The sequence below is a fragment of the Eulemur rufifrons genome, chromosome 7 (genome assembly GCF_041146395.1).
Source record: "Eulemur rufifrons isolate Redbay chromosome 7, OSU_ERuf_1, whole genome shotgun sequence".
Classification (NCBI taxonomy): Eukaryota; Metazoa; Chordata; class Mammalia; order Primates; family Lemuridae; genus Eulemur; species Eulemur rufifrons.
The window spans coordinates 197,702,242-197,726,000 of NC_090989.1; the positions used below are offsets into that span (position 1 = coordinate 197,702,242).

At 39.5% G+C, this 23,759-nt stretch overlaps 1 protein-coding gene across 2 annotated transcripts in view; it reads left to right on the plus strand.

Moving 5' to 3' along the window:
• Positions 1–23,759, plus strand: part of FAM120A (family with sequence similarity 120 member A) — a 115,641-nt gene that overhangs the window by 20,022 nt on the left and 71,860 nt on the right. For both annotated transcript variants that reach the window (XM_069476246.1, XM_069476247.1), the window contains exons 2-3: positions 141–387; positions 4,629–4,711. In XM_069476246.1, the coding sequence (XP_069332347.1) occupies positions 141–387; positions 4,629–4,711 (330 nt within the window). The remainder of the gene's footprint in view (positions 1–140; positions 388–4,628; positions 4,712–23,759) is intronic.

A 23,759-nucleotide genomic window follows, 5' to 3' on the forward strand; every position in this document is an offset into this window, starting at 1 on the left:
GGCACTTTTTTGACTGTTTGGCTTTCTTGGATGGTTTTCATAAATGTCATTTTTTGACTTCTGTACAAACATGTCTGCTTATTGATCATGCTGCTCCAGCATAACCCTACATCTGATGAAGTTTTCTTCTCATTTGCTAGGTTGCACAGAGCATTGAGGATCACCATCAAGAAGTGATTGGTTTCTGCAGAGAGAACGGTTTCCATGGCTTGGTTGCATATGACTCTGATTATGCACTGTGCAACATCCCCTACTATTTCAGTGCCCATGCCCTAAAACTGAGCCGGAATGGAAAAAGTCTCACAACAAGCCAATATCTGATGCATGAAGTTGCCAAGCAACTGGACCTGAATCCAAATCGTTTTCCTATTTTTGCTGCTCTGTTAGGTAGGTGGAACAGTGTGAAAACTTTTATTTTATTTTATAAGGGAGTTACCATACTATGAGTATATTGATCTTTTAAATATACCAATGCTTGAAAGTTTTGATGCATATCTTAAATTTAAAAGAAACCAAGAAATGGGCTCTTCCTTAGCTTTCCTTACTTTGTATTATTTTTTGGTATAGCTGATAATGGGCTGCTTTTGTTCTTAAGTGTTTGTTTATGTATAGTTCTATCCAGACTGGAAAACTGATTTTGTGAATAAACTCACTTTAAGTTTTGCAAAAATAAAATTTCTAGGTCACAGATGTTAACAGATGCTCACTATGAAAATTAGGCATTTAAACCTTTGGCATAAACTATGTTTACAGTAAAAGAAAATATGTTATGGAGTTAGCACTTTTATGTTTTCTCCCCACTTTCAAGGCACTCTCTACTTTAAAAGAAAAACAACAAAAATAAACTAACTTACCTTGTTTGAACATGTGAATTTTGAGTAATTGTATAAATGTCTTTAAAAATTCCCTGGGAGGAATTTCTTATGTTGAATACCCAGAAAGGACAATATCTTATTTTAAACTACAATTTTACGTAATAATTTCTTTTTCCTAGAGGTAATGCATTTTTCTGTCACCTATGTTTGCATTGTATAGTTATTTTCTTTCTTTTCTCTTTTGTCAGCTACCCTTTCTTTTGCTTTCAGTGTGGGTATCTCAAGCTATTTTAATATACAGTTCTAATTTGCTGAGAGTTTGTAAGAATTGTGGCCAAATATAAGTAAATATGTTTTGCAGTGAAGCATTCCTGTGTGATTAGAATCCACAGTTCTGATGGGATTTGGGGCTGTTTTGGACACACCAGGCCCTTTTCCGAAGCTGTGTGATACCCAGTGCTCTCAGTTTGCTCATTCAAAGTTTGTATTTTACAGAGGTTAGTGATCCAATCCAGGCTTGTGTAAGAGGAATTATGTTGTGGATCCTTTTTAGAAACTTAGTTATCAGAAAGATTTTTATAAACATTCCAAAATAATTTTATACAAGTAGAAATTACAGTCAGGGAGTCATAATTTTTTATGTAGTATTTTGTCATAGCATTTCAAGTTTTATTATATAACAAGCACTCAACAAAATTCTCATTTCATAAGTTGTCTTTATTTATTTCGATCTTATCCCAAATACAGTTCATTAGGGAACTTTTGTGACTTTTGGAATTTGGAAGATTAAAACTTACCTTCTAAATATATTTTCAAATATTATAAAAGGATTTTTCCTCTGATGTTAAAAGTGAGTGTGTAGGTGGCATGTTATTTGAAAAGTTCCATATTTGCTTAAATGTTAGTGTAGAAGGACTTGGCATATTAATTGACTTTCAGTGAATGTGAAAATCACATGCTCTTAGACTATGGATGCTTTAGCTCATTTGAAATGTGGAAGAATATTTATCTTATTTAAGAAACATTGAAGGCCGGGCGCGGTGGCTCACGCCTGTAATCCTAGCACTCTGGGCGGCCGAGGTGGGCGGATCGTTTGAGCTCAGGAGTTCGAGACCAGCCTGAGCAAGAGCGAGACCCCATCTCTACTAAAAATAGAAAGAAATTATATGGACAGCTAAAAATATATATAGAAAAAATTAGCCGGGCATGGTGGTGCATGCCTGTAGTCCCAGCTACTCGGGAGGCTGAGACAGGAGGATCCCTTGAGCTCAGGAGTTTGAGGTTGCTGTGAGCTAGACTGACGCCATGGCACTCACTCTAGCCTGGGCAACACAGTGAGACTCTGTCTCAAATAAAAAATAAAAAAAAAAAAAGAAACATTGAATATGTTTCTTGGGAGATAATGGTAACTCATACTTTTCTAGCTAATTAGTCTGTGAAATTTTGAAATAAAACAAAATCAATAGTAATAATTTGTCAATTTAATTTAGGGCTTAGGATACTCTTTAAAAAGTTTAAGGAGGTTATAGCTAAGCTCCTAATTGGGTGAGCTTTTTTATTTTGGATTTATGTAAGTTTCCATGTCCCCATGATGAGAAAGCTGATTTTTCTTTCCCCTTCTGAAATAGAAAGTATAGCTATATAAGTTACTTTGTTTTAGGAAAGTTGGATGGAATATTCATTTAAGTATTTGACCCAAGTTTTCATAGAGACTATTACTGATGTTGGAGTTTGCTTAATATTTTTTTAAATTGAAGCTTCAAAGCTGGGCATAGTGGCTCATGCCTGTAATCTTAACACTCTGGGAGGCCGAGGTGGGGAGGATCCCTTGAGCTCAGGAGTTCAAGACCAGCCTGAGCAAGAGACCCCGTCTCTACCAAAAATAGAAAAAAATCAGCCAGATGTCATGGTATGCACCTGTAATCCCAGCTACTGGGGAGGCTGAGGCGGGAGGATTGCTTGAGCCCAGGCAGGAGTTTGAGGTTGTAGTGAGCTATCATGACACCACGGCACTCTACCCGGGGTGACAGAGTGAGACTCTGTCTCAGAAAATTAAATTAAAAATTGAAGCTTCAGGAAAAATCTCAGACACTTCATATTTCACAATAAAACTCTATGCAATCCATTAACAGGAAGACAAAGCACAGTAAACCTAGACAGTTAATGCTTAGGTTTGCTTATCTGGACATCATGGCAGTTCAGTACTGTTTATATGTTTGGAATACAGGTTTGGTATTCCTTATCTGAAATGTTTGTGACCAGAAGTATTTTGGATTTGAATTGTTTTGGATTTTGGAATATTTGCGTATATGTAATGAGATATCTTGAGCATGAGACCCAATGTTAAGTAAGAAATTCATTTATGTTTCATAGTATATACCTTATACACATAGCCTGAAGGTAATTTTATAAAATACTTTTTTTTTTTTTTTTTTTTTTTTTTTGAGACAGAGTCTCACTCTGTTGCCCAGGCTAGAGTGAGTGCCGTGGCGTCAGTCTAGCTCACAGCAACCTCAAACTCCTGAGCTCAAGTGATCCTCCTGTCTCAGCCTCCCGAGTAGCTGGGACTACAGGCTTGTGCCACCATGCCCGGCTAATTTTTTCTATATATATTTTTTTTAGCTGTCCATATAATTTCTTTCTATTTTTAGTAGAGGTGGGGTCTCGCTCTTGCTCAGGCTGGTCTCGAACTCCTGAGCTCAAACGATCCGCCCACCTCGGCCTCCCAGAGTGCTAGGATTACAGGCGTGAGCCACCGCGCCCGGCCTATAAAATACTTTTAATAATTTTGTGCATGAAACCGTTTTGACTGCAACTCATCACATGAACTCAGATGTGGAATTTTCCACTTGTGGCATCATGTTGGTGCTCAGAAAGTTTCAGATTTTGCAGCATTTTGGATTTTGGATTTTCAGATTAGGGAAGCTTATCCTGTGTAATGATATAGCAGTGTTGCAAGTGATTTTACCTTTTTTGCTTTCTTTTAGGAGCTACTTCATTAATCTGCTAACTTAATGTGAGGGTGATTTAAATCATGTTATGAAAATCACAGTTACTTGGGAAATTACTGCTTTTAAATCGCATTGAGATAACTAACACACTGAAGATCAGGTATATCAGGCATGCAAGCACTGTCCTAAAAGTAGAGTATTCCCCCCAAAATGTAGTTTCTCAATTGAACACATTTTATTTGTAGACCATGACACATCACTGGTTGATAGGATGAACAGCTTAATGGCACTCATGAGTATTGTTGTAGGATGTGCTTTGTCACATATGTTTGTGGGTGGTAATGAAAATTATGGGAGGAGGGTGTTGATTCATGTTACAATCAGCAGTCCTTGTCATTTAATCTTGCTAAGAAAGATTTTATAATCGTGCACATTCTACATTTGGCTGTTGTACCTAGTTCACATAATTTTGAACCACAGCCGTTTCATGGACAATTGAAAACTTGAATCTAGTTGGTATTTAACATCCTGACATCATCAAACTGACCTTTTGCAAACTGGTATTTGTTTTTAATACTGTGCTGGGAAGTTGCTTAGGTTGAATGCAGTCTTTAGTTTGAATGCTATTGGAACTATGCTGGAAATTCATACCATTCTTAAGGCAGCTGCAAGGAGTCTGCCTGTTTTGTTGCTTTATGTTAAAAAAAAATGAAGAAATATTCTCAATTTCTATTTGGAAGTTTTATGTAGTATATCAACAAACAAAGGTAATCTACTATAGATGACAAGAATCAGTGATTTTATAAGTTTCCCTGTGTCACTTATGATGATTGCTTTTGTGTTACTCATGTTTATTTTTTAGGAAATCACATTCTACCTGATGAAGATCTGGCTTCCTTTCATTGGAGTTTACTTGGTCCAGAACATCCACTAGCCTCACTAAAGGTACCAATTTCACTTCATTTCCGCCATTTGTAATAATCAGCTATTGATTTTGCTTACTTTAATAATATAAATTAGATTTTTATTATAGAAGGAAACATGCTACGAAGTTAGCATTATCCGGTTTTCACCTAATTTCAGGATCTGCACTGCCTTAAAAAACAACCAGCCATCATTCCTTCCCTGTATGTAGGTAAATTTATAAATGTCCTTGAAAATTCCTCTTGAGGAATTCTTCATGCCGTTTATCTAGATAGAAAATCTTTGAGCTGAAATTTTTATGTATTAATTTTCTTAAATATTTGTAATAGGAAATACAGTCACTGTCACCTAGATCAACATCTTTTAGCATAGTTGATTAATTTCTTAACTTACTGATTTTCTATAATTATAAAATTGTCTAATTTAGGCTCTAATGCCTTTTGGATAATGGGGAAGATCCAAATTCTTATAGAAATGGTCCATTTGTACTAGATTAATAGCACTTGATGTGTTTTCTTAGCTTTCTCCCTTTGTATTCCCTTGCTGTTGTGATAGTAATGAACATTAGGGAAGAGGCACTTAACTCTGACTTTCTGCAGTGGGAAGGCTTCCGTGTTTGGTGTGAACATAGTAGTAATGCGTGAGATTGGTATGAGCCGGTCAGAGACTTCAGCTTGAACTTGTTAGTGACTCCTGAGATTGTAATTATCATTTGTCAGGTATAAGTGCCTTTTGTGACCTGGGGAACTAGGAAGACAGAGAGTTAGCCTTTGTATCTGCTTCCTGCTCTGGAACTAGCTTCCTTACAGTAAAGGACAAAGGTTAAATTGAATGATTTCTGAAGACACACTTTCCTGTGAAATTCTGAATTGTGTCATAATTGCCCTCACTCCATAAACTGTTTTAATTGGTGGCTAGTTTCATTTTGGAGTTTTTCTTCCTACATTTTAATTTACACTTAACTTTGGTGATAATTGAACAGAATTCAAGCAGAATTCCTTTCCTGCTTCTTTCATTTTGTTCCTTGCTGTTTAAAATCCCTTTTCTTTTTTATCTCTTACTGGTGTGCTGTAAAATGTCATCATTTTCTCTCTAACAGTTCTTGGTACGGGCTGTTTTAAACTTGTATTCAAAAGTTAGTTTTTCTCCTGTTAGAAATTACTTGTTTGGCCATGGAGTCCCTCCCGTGTGTGTTTTCACGAATGAAGTGACGTGATCTGTAACCTGGACCCTAAGCTCCTGGTGATGTCTCGACTGAAATGCAGTTTGGGGAGTGCAGTCTGTAATCAGCTGTTCTTCAGAGCACTGTGCCTGTGTTTGTTAGATCTGTTAAGTGTTATGCTTTTATAAGTTAGACACAAATGAAGGCTTGTTTCTTAGAAGATTTATTTATTATTTTGTTTCGAAGAGCAGGATTGAGAAACTCTCAGGGTGTCAGGCCATATGCATATGTCTATGTTGAACTAGCCTTGCTGCATATGTTAGAGGGTTAGAAGTGAGGAGCTGTTGAAAGAATTACTGGAAAACCGGCTTAATCTATTGATGGATCAATAACATTACATGCATGTTTTCCCTAACTTTTCGACAAGAAAAATTTTGAGTATATAAAATGTTGAAAGAATAGAAAATGTTTATCCATATGTCCACCATCTTGGTTCAACAGTTGTCAACGGTTTGCCATCAAGTGTATGTCTATCTCTGTGTTTTGTTTTGTTTTTGACACAAACTATTGGGAAATAAGGTGCGGATATAACACTTTACCCATGAGAACTTCAGCTCACTTCACCACCACCTAAAAATAAGGACATTGTCTTAACTATCTTACTCTTACTGCATCAGCTAAATTAATAAAAATTCCCCAGTGTCATTTAATAAAAGGGCTATATTCATATTTTTCCAGTTATCTTCCAAATGTCATGTATAGTGTTATTTTTTAAAAAATTGGGATCAGTCAAGTTTTATGTATTATTACCGTATGTATTTTGAAATTAGCTGAGTATTATATGGCATAAAATGGAGAAGCATTCCAAAATTATTTTTCCCAAGGTGTAGGATTTTAAAGTCACATTCTGAAATGCAAGCACACCTGGCTTTGAGATGAGTTCAGAAATTGTATTTGTTGGACACTTTTATGTTTTGACCCTTTATACACATTTTCTGTAGGCAGCACCATTTCAGTCATCTTAATTTAGATGGGGGGAAATTGCCTGTGATTATTTTTTCTTGAGCATTATTCATGTGCAGAACTGCATATATTTTGTCTGCCATTTTAGTCTTTTTTCCAGTTATAAAACTAATTACATCTTTTGAAAATTTGGAGAGTTGTTGAATATCTCCATAATATTCTTAGAGTTTTATTTTCTCAAATATTCTTCATTTTTTTATTGGATTGAAATGTTGACAGGCTTAAGATTATGGTATTGCATGTTAAGAGATACTTTGAATTGATTAGATAATTTATATAATACCAGCCCTCTGTGAACAATAATAAATTTGACTTAGGCAAAATATTACAAATATAATATGATAAAAGGAATGGGCTAAGGAGGCTTGAAATTGAGGATGCAAAATCATATATCGTTAACAGCTGTTTATCCATTATACTGTGTTTAAAAAGGAACTAATAAAAAACATGAGAAAGTTTCATCTTTTTACCATCTGATGAAAATCACAAAATACCACGGATAGGAAGTCATTAGTAGTCCGCAATTATTTATTTATTTATTTATTTATTTAGTTTTTGAGACAGGCTCTCACTCTGTTGCCAGGGCTAGAGTACAGTGACATCATCAGAGCTCACTGTAACCTCAAGTTCCATGGCTTAAGCAATCCTCCTGCCTCAGCCTCCTCAGTAGCTGGGGTCTTGCTCTTGCTCAGGCTGGTTGCAAACAGTAGTCTGTAATTTATGTGATTCAAAATCCTTAATATGTTGGCAACACAATGAAATTTTATTTTTTATTTATTTGATTTGTATATAAATAGCATCCTTAGACTCATCTTTTAAACTTGTGTCTTTACCCACTTTACTACATGCATCACATCCATTCGCTGTGAATTTTTAACTCTCTCAACTGTCATCCAGCCAAGTGTATCAGTTAGAAACCATGAAGTCATCCCTCACTGTCCACAGCTCTGGTTGTGCTGAAAGAATAGCATTGCTGCTTTGGGGCTAGGAAGCACAGAGGAGAAGCTGAGACAATCATATCATTGGATGGTATCTGCAAACAAGAAAGCTAGGAAGGGAACCAAATTCTGTTTTGTGCTGCCTCATTAATCAATAGGTCATGCCTATTACTAGGTTATGAATGCAATGTTAGATATATTGAGAACCTAAAATTGTGAAAAGGAAATAGGAAGTAAGGTGCTAGTCAAGTTTTAAGCTTTTTCATACTTCAGTGTCAACGTAAGAGCTGCTAGTTGGGCGCGGTGTCTCACGCCTATAATCCTAGCACTCTGGGAGGCTGAGGAGGGAGGATTGTTTGAGCTCAGGAGTTCGAGAGCAGCCTGAGCAAGAGCGAGACCCCATCTCTACTAAAAATAGAAAAATTAGCCAGGTGTGGTGTTGCAGGCCTGTAGTCCCAGCTATTGGGGAGGCTGAGGCAGGAGGGTTGCTTGAGCCCAAGAGTTTGAGGTTACACAGTGGGCTACGATGACGCCACTGCACTCCAGCCTGGTGACAGAGTAAGACTCTGTCTCAAATAAACAAACAAACAAAACATTAACAGCTTCTAGTTAGGTGGGCATCAAATTTATTAGATTTCGAAGTAAAGAATATTTCATTTGTGTTCAGGACAATGGGAAGCCATTTCATGTAACATGTAAAATTCTAGGATGGGGTCAGGGGTGAGTGGGGAGGTAGCTTCTAAGATGCAGTTATCTCTATAATGAAAAAAAGAAATAAGAGTTATGTATTCCTCCAGGGACCTGGCTGTTGAGGTCCCACACTGCAGTCTGGGAGGCCCAGAGAGGCTGGGATGGAGCACAGCCTCTATCCCCACCCAGGCCCAGGCCCAGGCCCTGCAGAGCAGGGAGCCTGGCAGAGTGTGAGACAGAAGGGGCTGGGGAGGCCTGAGACTGTGTTTACCTTACTTTGCTTTTAGGTAAGTCATTCTGTTCTATTGGTTGTAGAAACTTAGGGAAATATTTTACTTACCTGGAATAGCTGAGGTATGCTCCTGCATACCTTCTATACAATGAGGAAAGCCTTGCTTACTTGAAGTTCTTCTGATGGAAGTATTTTTAAAAGGGATCACGTACTTAATAAACAAAATAAATTGAACATCCTTTCAGTATGTTTTTGGACGCAGTGTTATAATTATGAAGATCCATTATTGTATTCACAATAATGAAAAGTGAGCGGGTTGCCTATTTGCCTTCTGAAGAGGACACCCACCCACCCCAACCTGTCTTGTCCCCCACAACCTGTCTTGCACTGGGCTGTTGTGCTCCATTAGTTGTTTTGGTGTGGCAGTGTGTTATATATGAGAAACAGAAGGCCTCAAGCAGCCTGGTACTCAGAGAGTGGAGCCAGCAGAGCCTGGGCTTCAGGCCCCAGGCCTGACCTGTGCTTGCAGCCCCTTTGGTTGGTGGTGCAAACCTGCCTCCTGTGCCCTGGGAGCCTTGAGGCCACTCTGCGCAGTCATGAGGATCAGTGAGCTGGTAGGTGCGCAGCATAGCTGATGGGGCACGCCCTCAGCAGAGGGGCCATGACGCTGTGGTGGTCCTGACTCTAGACACATGCTAAATGAGCACTTTTTAAAAATGTGCTTCTCGAGTTTTTAAAATTGTTTTATGATTTTGTGTCGTAATCAGTTACGGGATTTTTTATTTTGGGTGGACAAAATAATTTAATTTTTAAAAATGTTTTATAGGTGTTTGCTAACTTTCATTTTTTAAAAAAATATAATTCTTGTTGCCTCTGGTTTTCTTGAGTCTTGGGTTTCTAGAATGCTTTATAGAAGGCTTTTCTTAACCTGGGTGTTCTACATTCTACTGACCTCATATTTGGATATAATAACTTACATAATTCAAGTTGGATAATTAGTTACAGGTCATCGTATTAATTTTAATGGTTTTTGTGTTCCTAAACTTCATATTCAGTTTCATATGTTTTGTGTTTCCATCTCTTTTGGTTGTTTGTGTCCCTGAGTATTTTTAGCTGCTGAGCCCCTTCTGTCCTCCTTGTCTGGGACACCCTATCTTGCAGATTTTATTTGGACTTTCCCTTTCCCCATACTACCAGCAGTTCTACTTTCTAGTTAGGCCAAGTCTCTGTTTTACTCTCTCTATACCACTGTTCCCACTGTTTTTGTAAAAGCCCTCCCTCCGTGTGGTGAGCCTCCTCCAGAGGTCCTTGTCCACCTGACCCGGCTGCGTCTGTTGGTGTCCTAGGCCAGGCTGCATTCTTGTCCCTAGAACTCCCTCGTCTCTGTGTGACCCTCTCACACTGCTTCTCTCAAAGCACTCTTGCTTTCTTCAGCATCTTCTAAGAAGCTCCCTCCAACTCCTAGCCCTGGCGTTTCTGCCTTTTTGATTTAAGTATCTTTTAGCACTTATAACCTTACCATTTGGATTCACATATTTTTAGTCGTCTTCCTTGACCAGCATGATCCTTCCCTGAGGTGGCTCTATACTGAGGGTGGTCTGTCAGGCCATATCAGGAAAACTTTGTTTTAAATTTACCTCAAATTTTACCTAAGAGTATCTTTAACTTTATATTTTTTATGTCTTATTGTCTTTAGCCAAAAGTCGTTGAGTGATACAAGTGTCCTTTAGGGACAGGATATGGCAGTTGGGTCTGGTTCTGAGAGAGTAGCAAGGAGGGTGGGCACCAGGGTCTCCAGGAGTGGAGGGTACACCATAGGGCCATCATCTGGCCTTCCCATTGTGGGGACCGCCACCCCCAGGTTTGAGATGCACTGCAGACCCCACCGAGGGCCAGTCTAGCTCAGGGCCCTTTGAAATAAGACGACTTGACCAGTCATTTTCTCTTGGGCTTCCCAGATGGACACCTGTGTGGCTTCTGCAGCTGCTGCCCAGGGCTGAGCCAGCCTGTGTCCTGGTGACCACTGTGCCTGGTGCCTATCTGTGTTGCTGTGGCTAGAGGAGCCCATGGGTCTCATGCAGTACCTGGGGGAGCTTCCCTCAGAGAAGAGATGCATCATTTCAGGCATTTTGAGGTTTTACTGTGTTTTAATTATACCATATAACCTTATTGGAGCTACAGGTTGGCAATCGGGTGGCATTATCTTTCTGAAATCCTTTTTTAAATTATGTTATATGTAAATTGTAAATAGAAAGATGGACTTCACTTATTTCTGAGTTTCACCTTTTTTATCATAGCAGGAGAGGATGGTTTTGACTCTATGAAGCATCCAGAGAAGTAATTCTTATTTACATATTAATGTTAATTGAAGTTAACCTAATATTTTCTTCCCAATAAGTCATTCTATACTTTAGTAAGAGGTAAGAAAAACATCCTAAAATCTAAGTACTTCTTGGGCTCTAGAACAATGTTAGGAGCCTGAAAGGCAAATAGATTAAACATTTTTCTATTCTATTTTTCTATATACCCTAAATATGGGGAAAATAGGGACAGATAAGATGAGGTAGTTTGACTAAACCTTCTGATCTTGTTAGTTAATCTTTGTAGTTTTCATATTTCTTATCCATTTTTACTGTTTTAACTACAGGCCTATGTTTTTAAAAACATCTCTTTTTTCTGATTATAAAAATAGTATGAAAAAATTCAGTCAGTACAGAAATACGTAATGTGGAAACAAAAGTTACTTTAGCAAGAAATTTAGTCTTTGCTCATTTTTAATTTATATGTGGAGTTGTTGAGTGAAATAATTTTAAATGCAAGACTGAACTCAAAAGATTTTCTCTTGTTTATATCTTCCAATTAGAGCTTCTCGGTTCCTTGTTTGTTTTAAAATAAAAGTGGAAAGCTTGAGGTTCTTAGGAATCTGCTGGAATCTGTTGGAACTCAAGAATAGCTTTTTTATGTTTTTCAAAATTTTTTATTTTGTTTAGAGACAATGTCTCACTCTGTTGCCTGAGTTGGATGGAGTGCAGTAGCTATTCAGTCACAATCATGGTGCACCACGACAACTGCGAACTTGCTGGGCTGAAGCTGTCCTCTTGCCTCCGCCTCCTGAGTAGCTGAAACTAGGATGTGTACCACCACACCTGCCTTCTGTTTTGGGGTTTTTTACAAATTAGAATTGGGTCTCCATTCACGTTGCTGGGAAGTGAGGGGCACAAGTTGTGGGAGGAGGTTTGTGTTCCTTACTTGTTACAGGATTGCTTTCAGTTGGGCTCCTCCCGTGCAGTGAGTGGGACTGCCAAACAGAATTCTTCCTGAGTGACCTGGAAGGGACAGCCCTGCCAGCAGGAGCAGGAACAGAGGCCAGCAAGGGAAAGACACGCACAATCTGAGTGGGATCTGAAAGATACAGTGTGTTGGTAGTGCTGGCACTTCTGATGCCTCTGGGAGAGAGACCAGGAGTAAAGCAAACAAAGGGAAGCTCTGTGGTAGTATTTTTTGCTTTCTGTGCTTAAACCTGGAAAGTTCTAGTTTTATTTTAAATAAGCAGCATAATATCAGTCTTAAAAGTAAGTGGGTAAATGTTTTCTAGCTTACTTCCTACCCCGTGAATCCATAACCTCAGCTTTGTTTCTAACCAGGCCTCTTCATCATTTCCTGCTCAGAACACTCACCTTACCCTGAGTGTTATGACAACCCTTTAGTGAAATTAGTCTTACCGCTACTCTCTAATCCTAGTCCAGTGTCGCCCCCTCTGCTCCAGGCAGATGAAACAGACGCTATTGTCACACTCTAACTGCATACCAAAGGCTCCAGGGTAGCTCTCCACCTGGAGAGCGTCACCCTTTTTAACAAATTTTGCCTGGGACCCTCCACCCAACCAAATCTGATACCAGATTTGGTACTTGCAGGCATGTTCCTTCCAAGACTAGTTCTTGGTCAAAAACAGAAGGCTTGCCCGCACTAGTTTTAGATGTGTCCACTATCTTGTTTTCATAAGTCTCTTGCTCACAGGCCTTGTCCAGGGTCAGTTTCTTTCTCTCTCTGACCCTTTTTGTTGTGTCTTTGAGATTCTGGCCCCTCTCCCCTCTCGCTTCTGACTCCTGGTACAAGCCATCTTCGTGCTTACTGAGGCTTGTCCCCTCCAGGCAGTGTTTCTGCCACCTTCTGCAGTGGAGTCCCTCACTCTCTCTTGTGTGACCAGTCACAGGGTGGACACATTGTGCAGGCTCCACTGCCACTTCTAGAGTGATTCTCTCCCCGCTTTTAGAAAAACAGCTTTATTGATATATGTAAGTCATGTACCATAAAATCCACCACTTTAAAGTAAACAATTCAGTGGTTTTGGGCATTTACAGAGCTATGTAACCATCATTAATATAAAATTTTAGAAATTTTTGTCATCCCAGAAAGAAACTGTGTGTGCATTAGCAATCACTCCCCACTTTTCCTCCTCCCCAATCCCTTGGAAACCACGAGTATCATTTCTGTCTCTATGGATTGCCTATTCTGGACATTTCTTATAAATAGAATCATATAGTATGTGTTCTTTATGTCTGCCTTCTTTCCCTGAGCATAATGCTTTCAGGATCCTTCCATGTTGTACCATGTGTCATTACTTCATTCTTTTTTATGACTGAATAATGTCCCATTGTACGGATATATCACATTTTGTTTATCCTTTCTTCAGTTGGTAAACATTTGGGTTGTTTCCAGCTTTTGGCAATTATAAATAATGCTGCCATGAACATTTGTGTATAAGTTTTTGTGTGTACATATGTTTTCATTTCTCTTGGGTATGTACCTATGAGTGAAATTTCTGGGTCATATTGTGACTCTACGTTTAACGCTTGGAGGAACCCCCAGACTGTTTTCCACAGCAGCTGCACGGTTTCCATTTCCCCCAGCAGTGTGTGAGGGTTCTGATTTCTCCACATCCTTGCCAACACTCGTTATTGTCTTTCATTTTGTTTTAGCCATCCTAGTGGGTGTAATGAGGTTTTTCCTTTTGGTTTTTACTTGCATTTCTCTGATGACTAATGATGTTGAGCATCTTTTCCTGTACTTATTAGTGATTTCTGTATCATTTTTGGATGTCTATTTGAGTCCTTTGCCCATTTTAAAAATGGGGTTATTTGTTTTTTCATCATTGAGTTATAATATATTCCAGATGCAATTCTCTTATTAGATAGATGATTTACACATTTTAATCTCATTGTGACTTGTCTTTTCTCTTTCTTAATGGTGTCCTTTGATAGTTCTCTGGGATTTGAGCCATTTCAGTATACCAGTTTGTGCTGCTCCTGGCTGTTCTACCCACCTAGTCACTTTTTGCCATCTTGTCCCCATTCCTACCTTCCACAGTCCTTACACTTCACTGTATTTTAGGTCACCCACTAAACAACTGAATAGCATTGTCCTTAGTCTTCCTTAATTCCAGTGATCTTCCCATCTACACCACTGCAGCCTCTGTCCCAGAATCATATGCTGGCTCTTGTCTTCTAGAATGGCTCCATTTCATGTCTTAAACTTGAATATCCCTTCTTTCTCCTGTCACTGCTGCCTTCTATCCCCAGTGTCATCAAGGGCAAAGGGCGTCCCAAGGGCATCTGCCCTTGATAATGCCAAGTTTTGGGGATGGTGTTGAGCAGCTACAGTTCTCTATGTTGCTGTGGAATGCAGAATCCAAAGAAGAGTCACTTTGAAAACAGTTATAAAGTTAAACTTAACTCTCTACCATATAACCCAACAATCTCACTTCTAGGTCCTTATGAGGTGGTGTTAGGTTGGGACAAGGAGGAAGGGAAACAGATGCTTTGTCTAGGGGTTTCTATTGAGAAATAGATGACATTAGGAGATGCTTTGTCTATTAGGAGGAACAAATTGACCAGAAGGGGAGCTTCCAAGAAGGAGCAGATGATGTGTCAAGGAGTCCCCAAGGACTGACCAACCAGGAAGAATTAGAAAGCCCACAAAGTAGAGATACGATCAAGGCCACAAATGAGGGTTTCTGGAGCATGTGTACAAGTAAAGTGACAGTATCCTCAAGTGACCTACCCCTATTAACATAGTAAAAATCACACCCACTGGCGCCATGACAGTTTACAAATACCGTGGCAACCCCCGGAAATTGCCTTACAAGGTTAAAAATGGGGAGGGTTCCCAGTTCCAGGAATTCTCCACCTTCTTCCAAGAAAAACCATGAATATTCCACTCCCCCACTTAACATAAAATTAAGGAATCAACATAAAGGGAGAAATCTTGTTAAACTCAGGGTCTCTTCCACTCTCGGGGATTTACCCATTCCTTCTCTGGAATATACTATGCATTAATAAACGTTTACACTTTGCTTGCTTGGATTGTCTTGGTCTGCTCATTTGCTCTGTCGACTCAGTACCAGTAACCCTTCTTTGGTACCAGGAACCAAGAACCAGGGAACACGAGGACCTGACATCTGGTCCCCACACCTGACAATGGAAGATCATGTTCACACACAGACTTATATCTGAATGTTCTTAGCAGCTTTATTCATTATAACCTCAACCTGGAAACTACCTATTATGTCTTTCAAGTGGTAGATAGCAGTGAAGATAACTCATTACTGATCTTGCAATATGTATGCATCCAAAAGCATTATCTTAAGTGAAGAGTCAAACTCAAAGGAAATATGTCTGATCACATTTATATGAAACTCTAGAAAAGGCAGAACTATAGTGATAGAAAGCAGACCCGTGGTTGCCTGGGGCTGGGGCTGGAAGGGGAGCACTGGGACTCTCTGGGTGATGGGGATGTGATGTTTTCTTGATTGTGATTACATACTAATATATGCATTTGTCAGACTCTTTGGATTGTGTGCTTAAAATTGATGGATTTTACTGCATGTAAAATATCTGGGTAAAACTGATTTGAAAAATGCTGGCGTCTGACTGCAGGCAGGCCCTCCCCATGGCAGTACCATTTTATGCTCCTTCACAGTTACCTAAAGCACTCAGCACTCTCTTCCTGGAGACTCAGTTTTACACTGCTTTCTCTTAGCAGATTCTTTATGCCAGAATATTGATATCTTTGGGCATGGTCTCTCTCAACTTCTCTTTCCCCAGGTAAACATTTATTTTCCCATTTTTACGTCCTTTTTCCTAGCCTGACACTACAGTATTCCTGACATTCTTGAGCCTTTGTCACTGAACACATCTCCTGGGGCCTCTGTGGGATATTTTCCTGGCAGGCCCCTCTGGCTCCTGTAGAATCTCTTCCTTTCTCTTGGCTCTCAGCCCTCGGTTTGTAAATACGGCGAGGTCTCTGCTACGTTCTCCTGATTCCTATCTTCTCTCTTCCTCTTCTCACCATCTATCTTCCGAGGGTAGACCCTGTCATGCCCCGTCAGCTTGACCCTCCCTTACTTGGATCTCGCTGTCGTGGGATTGCTTTTGTCAAGACCACTGATGTCTCCATTTCCTGATCTCATGAATGATTTTCAGCCTTATCTTCATCCTCTCCTCACAGGGGAACTCCTGCTTGCCTTTGCATGCATCAGTGTCTGCATTGCTTCTTTTTCTTCTTCTCTGTTGCTTCCTACAGGTCCCACCTGCACTTCGGTGCGACTCACATACTCTCCTGGCAGATCTTTGCTGAAGTCTCAGCTACCATCAGATGTATTTCTCTAGACAAGAGCCCTTTCCTGAACTGTCCACACAATTATTGCCACTTGGATGTTCCACCTGCACACCAATTTGATGTTTTTAATTTAAATATTTCATGATCTTCTCTAGATTGTTTTCTCATCCTGTACTATATTTCCCAGCTAGTGCTACCATCGTCCCTGTCAATCATCCAAGCTAGAAATGAGGAGTCATCTCCGATTCTTCTCCATCCCTGCATCTGTTCTGACATTACCTGAGTCACCGCTCCCTCTCCTGACCTCTGCCCTGGTCACTGCTCTCTTGGATTGATGTGGGAGCCATGTCCCTTCCCTCTTCGCTGGTCTTCTCTCCTAACCATCTTCCACATGGCTAACAAAATGATCGGTCTAAACTTAGGCCTGATCTCGTAATTCCCCTGTTTAGAATCTTTTAGTGGCTCTTTCATCTATAGCAGTGGTTTGAATTCCATGAATCTGTTTTAAAAAAAAGTTGAGAAGACTACCATTATGTTGCCAACTCTTAATTTTTCTAAATAAGAATAGTAAGAAAAAGGAATTCACCATATACCATCTTTTCATTAAAAAGTACATTTCAACACTTGAAAAGGGTGCAATTTAGAATGGAAGGTAAAAAGACCACAGTGTAGTGGCTAAGTGTGGAGAGTCCACCCAGCTGCTCACCTAGTTGGCTCTGGCAAGTACTTAGTCAGCTCATCCATAAGACAGAGATGTTAATGGTGACTACTCATAGAGTTGTTGTAAGAATTAAATGAAGTGATACATACTTGGAGCAGTACCTAGGCACATAACACTCAAAACTATTATAACTAATGACAGCCCTTCCCCCAAGAGAGGAAAGTGGCCGTAGTACACTACAGCTTCTTCCTTGGACTGATGGCACTTCTTCATAAAGAAATCCTATTGTTGTGGGATGGAGCCCAGGCTCTGGTGCAACTGAAGCCATCCCTGGGCCACTTGCCTTTTCATCCTAGCCTCTAAGGCCTGCAAAATGGGATGAAGAACTTTTCTTTATTCAGTTGAAATCCTTTGAATATTTCAGTAATCTGCATAGCAGTTTCCATCTGTGGAGCTAGGATCACACTTAGCCAATTGTTTGTGATTAATTGTTTTTTTTGCAGCCTTTTCATAGCTTTACTTAGGCAAATGTATACAAAATACTGATATGTGTAATAACTTTTCAAGAATTTTGAAGGCATGGCCAACCATTCATGATGCATAACAATTACAGTTTTTAAATGTTTTCCTTTCTCTTGACTGTTTTAGTAGAAAATCTTGGACTTGCAGGGTGCATTTAGTGATGAAGTAGCTTGGAGGGATTGTTAAAACACAGATTGTTGGAGCTGAGGACTGGAGTGGTGACAGGTTTTTGGCGACCACACTTAGCGCCATCCACTGCTTCTGTGGATGATGGAGGAAGCATTTCTCCCCCTAGCACCCCAGACCTGTGGTCCACTGTGTCCTCTCAGGGCTCTCATGGAGACTAGGCCAACATTTTGTCACCAAGAAGAATGTGAACTTCTTTGACTCAGGAAACTTGGAGAGTTGCTCTACATTCCTGTTGTGTAGTGCATGACTCACCCACGAGTGAATTTTTTTTTTTTTTTTTTGAGATAGAGTCAGTCTCTCTCTCTTTCTCTCTCTCTCATCTGGCCTAGAGTGCTGTGGCACAATCACAGCTCACTGCAACCTCAAACTCCTGGGCTCAAGTGATCCTCCAGCCTCAGCCTCCCGAGTAGCTGGGACTACAGGCACATGCCATCAAGAGCAACTAATTTCTCTATGTTTTGTAGAGACGGGGGTCTTGCTATGTTGCTCAGGTTGGTCTTTAACTACTGACCTCAAGCAGTCTTCCCTCCTCAGCTCCCAAAGTGCTAGGATTTAAAGCATGAGCCACCTCACATGGCCCTCATGAGTGAATATTGACTGAATCCAGCTTTCACTTTATTCCCTGAAATTGCCAGAACGGAGTGTTTATAATCTTTGCACTTTGCTGTTTCCGAACAGTAATGAAGTGGGTCCATTCTTTTGCTTTAGCAGTGATGTCAAGTGAAGCTTGTGTTTCTATGTGCTTGGATTTAATGAGCAGCCAAGAGACACTTTGGGAGCAGTGGCACCAGCAGCCTCCAAGTATTTAATCATAGTTTTGTATGGTGTATTTAATTAGCTTATAAATCCTACAGGGATATATTGACTGAGTGGATTTTAAAGATCAAGCCAGATGGACACAGATGATGAGCATGTGGAAGTCAGAGACTGACCGTGGTGTTTGTGGTTTGGGATTGTGTACTATTTTTATTGCTGTCCCGGTAATTGATTTTGAAAAGTGGTACGTATTCCTGTTTGTCAGTAATATAATATTGAGTAGTCTTTAGATGCTAAGATAAAAATTGAAACAACCGTGGTGCTTGCAGAAATGTATGTGATATTTAACATTTATGTGAAGTTTGGAAACAAGGGAGCATCAGGAAAGGTCTTTTTGATCTCATTTTTTCACTTAGTTAAGATTTATTTCAGTGCCTTAAAAGCGTTCAGACTAATCAAAATGGTAGTACTGCAATTTCTTATAGTATACAAATACTTCATATAAAGCTTTTGAAAATGTGGATACTATTAACTAATCCATAACAGCACATTTTCCGATTCCCCAAAACAAAATAAAATACCAAAGAACTTTGACATACTTAAGAGGACCTAATTAGCAGTAAGAGAATTGATATGTAGCTACAGTACTATTTAAACAAAACAGACACAAATCTGTTTTTACACATTACACATTTATTTTTAACTTAGCTTCTTTCAAGTATTTGGATTTCTGACATTAAGTTATATTTTCTAAAAATAAGCATTTCTTTATAAATAAAACATTTTCAGGCATAAACCGCATCATTTACCATAAATTAATAAGTAAAATATAGTCCAACTAAATGTATTCATCTTCCCCCAATCTAACATCAGTTTTAGACAACATTTAAAAATAGACTTTATAAATATTTTTACTAAAGTCAGATCTCTGAGTCATTTATACAGATTGGGGAAAAACTAGTTTATAATAAATTGTTATCACCTTTAAAGTTACCTTCCACATACCTCATTCCCAATGCCCAACATACACACATAGGATCTGGTGAGCAACAATGAATATATTTCAGAGGCTCAAACAGTTTGTGACCGTAGTTTCCTGAACATCGAACGATTTCAAATTTCTGCCACTATAAAGAAAAAGACTCAAATGGCTAAAAACCATATATTCTGTATGAGGAGAAATGCATAGGATGAAAATTATTTAAAGAATAAGTAAAATTTTTTTATTTATGCCATTTTTTTGGGCTTCAAGCCCTGATGTTAAATTACATGTGCACACACATCTCCAGTGATGTTTAATTGGCTATATAGTTTCTTTGGGTAAGGGGACCTAACTTTTTGTGTTAAGAAACTGGTGTATATAAATGGTTCATCCCAATCTTGTGGCCAACATAATGCTGAAATTCTTTTTCCTTAAAAATGCAGTACAGATATTCACGATGGTCCCTGTTCCCTTAGTGAGGGCACCGAGTGATAGGATAGATTCCATTTCTCGTGAGTATGCAGTTGTGAGGTGTTCCACATAGGATAAAGCTCATACTAACAGTTGTTTAAAGGAAAAAGGAACCGAAGTGAAGAAAATTTTTGAATGAGAATATCCATTCTAAAAGAGGGAAAAGTGCTGTCCAATACAAAAATATAACACCTATTAGCTTGGAAAAATGCTCATTTTCTTTGTCTTAAAAAAACAAACAAAAAGTGGTCTGAATGGGGTGTTGAGACAACTTAGAATTGGGGCAGGCAGGATCTATACAAAAATGAAATGTGATGCAACGACTTAGCCTCATGAAGGAAATGACTGATTAAAACAAAATTTCAGTTATCATGCACATGATGAAATGTTGGTTCATGATGTATCAAAAATCCCATGTCTGGATTCCCCCACATCTCTGTGGGATGCAGCCCCCCTCCTCACGAGCTATATGTGAGGCAGAAACTGGGAAGGAAGGGAGGGACTTGTCGTGTCACTAGTGGGCAGAAGCATTTTAGTGCCATCATGTGAAATTTAAGACCCTGTCAAATTATCCTTTCTGGCAATACATTTTAGAAACTTTGAAAGAGTTTTTAATCAGCATATTATATGAAAAAGAACCTTAGATTTTAATTGAATCCTTTGAGTACTGTGGCATGGTGGGTTTAATTTAACAGTTGAGATATAACATGGTGACTTCATTTGAATGAACTCACAGCTGTAGAGAAATGTTTGATTTAAAAAATATAACCAAGAATGAGACTGCAGAATTTTAAGCAGTGAAATGCTAGAAAACTATGAATAAATAAACGCTTCTTTAGCAGGGTCTAAATTATTTATTATTTTGCTTTCAGGAACCAGGAAGAGATTGTTTTCTCTGGGGGTTCAAATGTTGTTGTAATGTAATTGTTTCTTAGCTTCCTTAAGATGCCCCTTGAATGGCTGAAATAATTCACTGAAATCATTTGCTCTAAAGAATCAAAGATGGCCGGGCGCGGTGGCTCACGCCTGTAATCCTAGCACTCTGGGAGGCCGAGGTGGGCGGATCGTTTGAGCTCAGGAGTTCGAGACCAGCCTGAGCAAGAGCGAGACCCCATCTCTACTAAAAAATAGAAAGAAATTATATGGACAGCTAAAATATATATATAGAAAAAATTAGCCGGGCCTGGTGGCCCATGCCTGTAGTCCCAACTACTCGGGAGGCTGAGACAGAAGGATCCCTTGAGCTCAGGAGTTTGAGGTTGCTGTGAGCTAGGCTGACGCCACGGCACTCACTCTAGCCTGGGCAACAAAGTGAGACTCTGTCTCAAAAAAAAAAAAAAAAAAAAATAGAATCAAAGATCTTTTCTGTGTGTAGTAACCAATAAGTGGTTACAGCGAGGATATCCTCTTTGAGGTTGTGTATGATAGGGTTTCCATGGACTTCCTTGTAATCTGGCATTGTGAGTGCCATCCTCTGTTTGCTGTCATCTTTAGGTCCTGTCTACCTCCGATGATGGTATATCAATCAGTTAAAATACCTACCGTTTATTCCAAAAGTTAGCCCTGAGGGTGTCCAGCTGCTTAAAGATGGGGCTGAAGCCTCACACCACATGGCTGTGGCAGAAGTGCTGCTGGTGCTCCATAGAGCTGCCTGCTCAGGAAGCAGGCCTGGGAGTGTGACCAGCTGGGCGCCCATGCTACCAACCCAGCTCCAGGGCTACAGCCTCCTGGAGGGTTTTTGTTTTTTTTTTGTTTTTTTTTTTTTTTTTTGTTGAGACAGAGTCTCACTTTGTTGCCCAGGCTAGAGTGAGTGCCGTGGCGTCAGCTTAGCTCACAGCAACCTCAAACTCCTGGGCTCAAGCGATCCTACTGCCTCAGCCTCCCGAGTAGCTGGGACTACAGGCATGCGCCACTATGCCCGGCTAATTTTTTCTATATAGATTTTTAGGTGTCCATATAATGTCTTTCTATTTTTAGTAGAGACGGGGTCTCGCTCAGGCTGGTCTCGAACTCCTGACCTTGAGCAATCCACCCGCCTCGGCCTCCCAGAGTGCTAGGATTACAGGCGTGAGCCACCGCGCCCGGCCTGTTTTTTTTTTTTTTAAATACAGATTAAAGGTTGTCAAGAGTGGCCAAAAGATGGGAGGTTGTTGTGAATGACAAAGAAGGGACCATTACTTACCAATTGTGACATGTCAGAGAAATGAGGCCTGTGTAGCAAGGTCATCTGAGTCAGGTTTGGTGGCATCCTACCTTCAGCAAGGCCTACCATGTTACACCCATCAGTCAGTGATGGTTAGAAGATTGCAGTACAAATTTTTCAATAGGAAATGACAGGAGATTGGAGGAAAGATGATGCTGAAAGATTTTTTCACAGATGATGTTTTTGCACAGAGACAAGTATCACCAATTTCTACCCAAACGGTATCCATCTATCATTTATAGATCCTGCCTAGAGGCGTGGGGTGGGCTAAATCTTTTGGAGGTCTTTTCTAGCCTTGAATTTGTTTCTTTACTTGTAAAGCAAGTATCTAACAATTAGTGAAATTACTACAAAGTGCCATGGAAAAGGCAGTTGATCAATAAACATTTGCTTTTTAATTAGACAAAATTTACTTTCTATCCTTAGAGATGATAGAAAGTACATATATTTCCAACTTTAGGTGTGTTGCAATTTATTTGACTTTTGTTTTTCGCAATGTTAAGATTTGGGGCAAAAATAAAAAACTGATTAAAGAAAAAAGAGGAAACGGGATTTTCATGACAATATTTGGTAGTTGTGTCTCTAAGCAGCAAACATTTATTTGGTTTGAGCATTAATTTGGTTTTATGCATAGACAAGGAGAGATTACTTAAACCCTCCTTGCGTAGTTAGCTGTGATGAGAAGGAACCATGTGCTAGTTTAGGATCTTGGGGAAGGTTTAGCAGCACAGCCGGTGACACTTTTTGTGGGTAAGCAAGTCTCATGGTGTTTTTATCCCAGTTTAAAGTATATTGATAAATACCTTAATCTATATGGTATGTATATATGTATAAAGATATATATCTATAGATTGGATGTTTGTAAATATATCTTTATTTAAATGTACCGGGGAATCTTGCTACTAAAAGGAATTCTAGGGTAAATCCTTTTGAAACTTGTTAAATGTTTTGACATGATAAAAGTACCATATACATATTAGAAGTTAATTTATATGCTGTTTTCTTCAATTTAAAATGTCTCCCATACAGTAAAATCCTCCCACAGGTCCCCATGGTTTTGGATTGGTGTTGGATCTTTCTGTCACCTAGCTGCTTTCCTAAGTAGGGGTAGGGTTTGCTATTGTGACCAGGCCCTTAGGAGGGCACCTCCGAGTTCTTCTGCACTCCGGCAACACACACAGGCCAGGTCCTGACCTTAAGGATTAAGGAAGACGTCAGAGAGCTCATCCTGAATTGGATTTAGAAGGCTAGATTAGGAACCAGCCTGGAGGGAAGCAAGCCGATTGTCACAGACGCTTGGAGCTGCCTGGGAAGCAGGTGGTGGAGAGTGGCTGTGTAGTCAGCAAATCGTAAAGGGCCAGTGTTTTCAGTGTTAAACCAGAGGTAACATCTTTGGTGTTATTTAGCCACTCAGAAGGATTTAGGAAACAATTTAATTATAGCATCTGTTCATTTATGGACATTTTGTTCCTTATCGATATCCATAGGAACAAAAGCAGCAAATTCTGTTACTTTTACTATGAAGCAGGATAGGAGTTAAGCAGATCGCCCAGTCACTTTTGTCACAGGTGTAAGCCACTGTTGTGGGCTGCACATCTACCTGGAGAGAGGAGGCCATGCTCC